General features: G+C 52.1%; 1 protein-coding gene across 1 annotated transcript; it reads right to left on the minus strand.

The window, feature by feature from the left end:
- Positions 1-785: 785 nt before the first annotated feature.
- Positions 786-4,267, minus strand: LOC131681223 (uncharacterized). Its single transcript, XM_058961927.1, has 3 exons — positions 3,647-4,267; positions 2,564-3,601; positions 786-2,315 (listed from the first exon to the last, which is right to left on the minus strand). The coding sequence occupies exons 1-3, from the start codon at positions 4,265-4,267 to the stop codon at positions 786-788; spliced, it is 3,189 nt and encodes a 1,062-aa protein (XP_058817910.1).
- Positions 4,268-5,762: the final 1,495 nt, after the last annotated feature.

Here is a 5,762-nt window from a genome sequence, read left to right on the forward strand (position 1 = left end):
GACCAATTTCCGAGAATTTTGAATGAGCAACTTGAACTTTGGACAGCTGGCCATCGGGAGTGTTACTTCTTATTAACACTTCAATGGTCATTTCCAGATTTTTTTAGTTTTTGTTTAGCGATAAAATGTTCTGAAACATATTGTTCGAGCACGAACTTTTGCCGGCCACCGAAGGACTTTCTTCGCTGGTCTTAGAAACCAGCAACTCGCAAACGCGCACGAAAACAGTACCAAACACGGCCAATTATTGTCACTCACCGTCTTCAATTTGGCCGGTTTAATGTATCGATCGGAATCGCCTTTTTACCGCGATCACCGATGGTACATCACGCGAAATGTACCGCACCGAATAGTTCACCTGTCGCTAGGGAACTTAGCCAACTTGTACTGTGGCTCACCGTATTAAAAACGCAAACAGAAACACTAAGTCCACCAACCCGCTGGGGACTTGTAACTTTTATTGCTGAACTGAGCAAGCAAACTACCGACGACTTTCTTTTTTCCGACAGAACAAACGAGTAGATCGACCTTCTTCCACGTGATTTAATTTCAACTAGAATCTCACCGCTCTCGTGTTCTAAGGCATGAGGAGCTCCCGGAAGAGGCGCATAAATCCGCCCGCCCAACTTCTCCAACGGATCATAATTGCCTACAATGTACGGATGGTGGTGACCGTGATGATCCAGCTTGTATCGGGCTACATAATAATCATCAACCTGTGCAATGCGCAGGTGCGCATCGAGCAATTTCTCCCCGTCCGGGTTGCTCTACCTGGATGACAACTCTCAGTCGGCTCGTTGAGTTGGTGGTGTCGGTAGTAAAGCGATTCTGGCCACAGAACGCACAACCTCCTTGGCTGCAGCGGTTCGTAGAGTGACCACACGAACGATGCCATCGGCTACGGGATGACATTTGATGATTTGGCCGAGAGGCCAATTGGTTGGCGGGATGTTGTCTTCCTTCACGATGATGACTCTGCCAACGTCGACGGAGACAGGCGGGTTGCAACCCTTAGTTGCACGGGACTGCAGTTGTTGCAGGTATTCCGGGTACCAGCGAGACCAGATGGTTTGGAACCGTTTCTGAGTCAATTCCCAATGGTTCAAGCGATTGTCAGGACTCTCCTTCAGATCAGCTTCCGGAACAGCTTGGAGATTGCTCCCGACGAGAAAATGTCCTGGCGTAAGGACCTCGAGATCGGACGGATCGTCCGGCATTGGAGTCAGCGGACGAGAATTGAGGCACATCTCTATCTGCGCCAGCAGTGTGAGCATGTCCTCGTACGCAACGTTCACGTTGCCGATTGCCTTCAACAGCTGTGTCTTCGCTGACTTCACTGCAGTCTCCCAAAGACCGCCAAAGTGTGGTGCTCGAGGTGGGATGAATTTCCAGCGAATTTCGTTGTCGGAGCACCAGTCGAAGATCTGATTCCGATCAGACTCATCGACCTTCAGCATGCGGTAGATGCGGTTCAGTGCATTCGATGCACCTTTGAAAGCGGTAGCGTTGTCAGAGTGCAACTCTACCACCTTTCCTCTGCGGGCGACCAGACGACGGAGTGCAGCTAGGAACGCTGGAGTAGACAGGACGCTCACTACCTCGATGTGAACTGCCTTCGTAGAGAAGCAGACGAATATGGCCACGTACACCTTCGTTGGGCCATGGTTGCGGACGGCGGACTTCAAATAGAACGGTCCGCAATAGTCGACTCCGCAGACGGAAAACGGTCGGGTTGGAGATACTCTCGATGCTGGAAGATCTGCTGTGCTCTGTCGGACTAGTGTGAGCTTGCTACGGAAGCAAGTGTAGCAATGGTGAAAGACGGATTTCACAAGATTTCTGCCGCCCAGAATCCAAAACTTCTGGCGGAGAGTGGCTAGCAGGAGTTGAGGGCCTGCGTGCAGTAGCTTCAAATGATAAAAACTAGCCAACAGAACAGCGAGCGGATGCTTGGCAGAGAGGACGATCGGGTGTTTCTTCGCATCGGTCAGCGCGGCATTGCGAAGCCGGCCACCGACACGTACGGTGCCTTCGGGATCGACGAACGGGTTCAACCACTTCAGCGTGGAAGATCTTGCGACACGTTCGCCACTAGCGAGATCGGAAATCTCCTCAGCGAAAAGTTCACCCTGCGCGAGATGACAGAGCGAAAGTTCGGCGTGTTGGAGTTCTTGTATGGTAAGCGGATGGACTGGGTGCGGGTTAATGCTCGGGATGACGAGTGGCTTGTACTTCTCCTTTTCCGAACGACGTTGCGATACTCGTTCACGAAGCAGGTGCAGATAACGCTGAATGAACGCTGTCACTCGGCGCAGCTTGGAGAAGTTGGAGTAGCGAGCGAATAAATCAGTGCTGTGTCATGGTCATAGCAACTAGCTGTATCCTGCATCCTTCTGCGGACACTTCAGGAGTTTCTGTTGCGGGTAACGTTGAATTTGGCCAAAATTCCGGAGACCTTGATAGCCACGGTGTCCCAGTCCACCATCGTGTACAGTTGAGGATGTCGGTAGGACTCAACTCTCGGGATATGTCGTCAGCGGGATTGTCGACTCCAGGAACATGCTTCCAGCGGTTGAGATCGGTTGAAAGCTGTATCGAGCGAGACCCGGTTTGCGACGAAAGTCTTCCAACGACTCGGGTTCCCGCGAAGCCATTGGAGAACAGTAGTGGAATCTGTCCAGAAATGAACAGTTGCAGAAAGCTTCAGCATCGCCGTTAGCTTCTTGTACAGCTGGGTCGACAAATGTGCGGCACAGAGTTCCAGTTTGGCGATTGTATGGCGAGTAGAGAGCGGTGCTATCTTTGATTTAGACACCAGCAACTGAACTGAAACTGTGCCGTGTGCTTCAGTTCGGACGTAACAGCATGTCCCATATGCGCGCTCAGACGCATCGCAGAAGAAGTGAAGCTGGATGCTGACGGCGTCGGGCATCGAAATGTAGCGAGGTACGCGAACTTCACTTAACAGGTGTAGTGTGTTATGGAACAGTTTCCATTCATCTTGGAGTGTTGACGGGAGCGGCGTGTCCCATTCACATGCTTCGCCATCCTGCTTCAGAGCCCAAAGTAGCTGCATGAAGAGTTTGGCCTTGGTGATCGTTGGATCCACGAGTCCGAGAGGGTCGAATATTTGGGCGATGTACGACATCATCTTGCGTTTCGTCATGACGGATGCGGCTAACGGCAACTGAACCTTGAACCGGAGTATGTCCAGCTTTGGTTCCCAAATGAGGCCGAGCGTGGAGACGGCCTGGTCATCCTGAAGATTGTGGAACGGCTGAATTGCCACATCATCAGGTGGTACATCCCCAAGAACTTCAGGAGAATTCGATGCCCATTTCTTAAGCGGTAATCCAGCGGAAGCTAGCATTGCCGATGCCTCGCGACGCAGCTTGATCGCGGATTCTACGTCCGGCGCCCCAGAAAGAAAATCGTCGACGTAGAAGTCTTCCGTAACTGGCCCACTCGCGATTGGATACAACTGCTTGGTATCCTGTGCAATCTGCTGCAGAGTACGCGTAGCTAGGTACGGAGCGCTCGCTGTTCCGTACGTTACTGTCTGCAGTTCGTACGTAGTGATGGGTTCATCAGGGCCCGTGCGCTAAAGAATCCGTTGAAACGGCTGATCGTCAGGATGGAGGAATACTTGCCGGTACATCTTCTCGATATCCGCAACCAGAGCGATGTGATGTGTCCGAAATCTCATCACAATGGAGAGTAGATCTTGCTGAACTACGGGTCCGACCAACAGCGTGTCGTTCAGCGAATATTCTGACGCCGTCTTGCAGGACGCGCCGAAAACCACCCTAACCTTCGTCGTGGTGCTCGACTCCTTGAACACGGGATGATGTGGGAGATAACAGTGAGCCTTCACGTCATCTACAGGCTCGTCAAGCCTTCTCATGTGACCGAGCTGTAGGTACTCGTCCATGAAGCGATGATACGATTCCTTGATTGCAGGATCTCGTTGCAAACGGCACTCCAGGCTGTGAAAACGGCATTCTGCGATAGCTCTGGAGGCCTCCAGGAAGACTTCTGGATCTTCATTGTGAGGAAGACGTACGACGTACCTTCCAGTCGAATCACGCTTGACTGTACTGGAGTACAACTCTTTACAACGATTTTCTTCGGGTGAGTGTGCAGGCCCAGTGGAAATCGCTTCTAACTCCCAAAACTTCTGAAGTGCGGCTTCCAAATCTACATTGGTAATGGAGAGATTGCAGATCCGGGGAATGCATGTAGATCCATTGGACCAGAGACCGCCCATCCGAATGGTGTTTCGACTACCCACGGAAGACCGTTACCGAGCGAGATCTTCCTACCGGTGTGATGTTCCCAGAAGGCCTCACTTCCGATGACGAGGTCAATCCTTCCTGGGACATGAAACTGTGGATCTGCGAATCCAACCTGCGGGAATTTCTACGCCGACGTATCGACCGGCATGGTCGGCAGCTCTGCGGATGGCTGCTTCAGAATGAGAAACTCGAGCTTAGTGGAGAATGGCTGAGTTCTCGATTCAATGGAGGCGGTGATGGCATTTTTCACCCTTTGCGTTGAGAGACCGATTCCTGCGACCGAAATGCTCACCTTGGTGCGACGGCTGAGGAGAACCTTCGCTAACTGACCGGAGATGGCGACCGGCGGTGGAGCAGAACCCGAACTGGACGAATGCGGCTTTTGAATCGGTGGAGATTGTTGTGATGATCCCGTAATGGCAGGACGCGACGACACCCTGGATGAAGAGGAATCGTGTAACAGGGAATGATGTCTTTCGTGGCACGTACGACACGTAAACTTCGATACACACTTCCTGGCTGGGTGACCGAAGCTCAGACAGTTCCAACACAACCGTTTTTGCGAAACCAGCTCTCGGCGCTGGCGGACAATCTTTCCTAGGAACACTGGGCAGTTGCGGAGGGAGTGGCTGTCTGAACATGCTAACTGACATGTAGAATCTTGGTTGGGCGTAGCAGCTGCGTTAGCTGCGAACTTCACCTTCGTGCCCTTCCAACTCGGGGGGGGGGGGGGGGGCGGCCACCTTTGGAGGTGCCGGTTGCTGCGTGTCTGGCCCGACAGAATTGAGGACGCGCACCCGCTGGTACAGGAACTCAACCAGTTCCTCGTACTTGACATCGTCCTGGCTGCTCGTTTTCTCCTCCCATGCTCGCAATGTGGATTGGTCCAGCTTATACGACAGCATGTTCACCAGCGGCGTATCCCAATGTTCCACAGGTTCATCCAATTTCGCCAACGCCCGTACATGGCGCTGAAAATCGTCGACCAGACTGTGGATGCGCTTAGCAGATTCCTGCTTGACCGCCTGCAGCTCGTAGAGTGTCCTAAACAGCTGACGTTTGAGAAAACGGCGATTGTCGTACCTCTTGTGTAGGGCGTCCCATGATGACGCATAGTTGTCGGCTTCGACGTCAACTGATTTGAACGGCTTCTTTGCGTCCCCTTCAAGCGATTGTAGAAGGTACTGAAGCTTGGCGACCGTTGGTATGTCCCCATTGGAATGAACCATGGACGTAAAGGTGTCTCGAAATAACAACCAACGTGAGAAATCGCCATCAAATCTCGGTAGGTCGATCTTTGGAAGACGGAGGTGGAATCCTGTCGAGAAAGAGTGCTGATTTGCCATCATTGATGTGTTCAACGCTGAGTTATTCATTTCTACAGGAATTTTGGAGAGTAGGAAGCCCTTCGTTGCTCGAAATCGACACGTTCCGTCAGGTGTGATGCCAAAAATTCCTCCTTGTCCA

Source organism: Topomyia yanbarensis, chromosome 2 (genome assembly GCF_030247195.1).
Source record: "Topomyia yanbarensis strain Yona2022 chromosome 2, ASM3024719v1, whole genome shotgun sequence".
NCBI classification, from domain to species: domain Eukaryota; kingdom Metazoa; phylum Arthropoda; class Insecta; order Diptera; family Culicidae; genus Topomyia; species Topomyia yanbarensis.

Bases quoted from the DNA above. Each gene is read 5' to 3' on its own strand.
- LOC131681223 (XM_058961927.1), bottom strand. From the start codon at position 4,267: ATGGGCGGTCTCTGGTCCAATGGATCTACATGCATTCCCCGGATCTGC. The intron at 3,602-3,646 runs GTATTCCTCCAT...CGGATTCTTTAG, and splicing joins TCGAGAAGATGTACCGGCAA to CGCACGGGCCCTGATGAACC. The intron at 2,316-2,563 runs GCATGTTCCTGG...AACTTCTCCAAG, and splicing joins ACCGATCTCAACCGCTGGAA to CTGCGCCGAGTGACAGCGTT.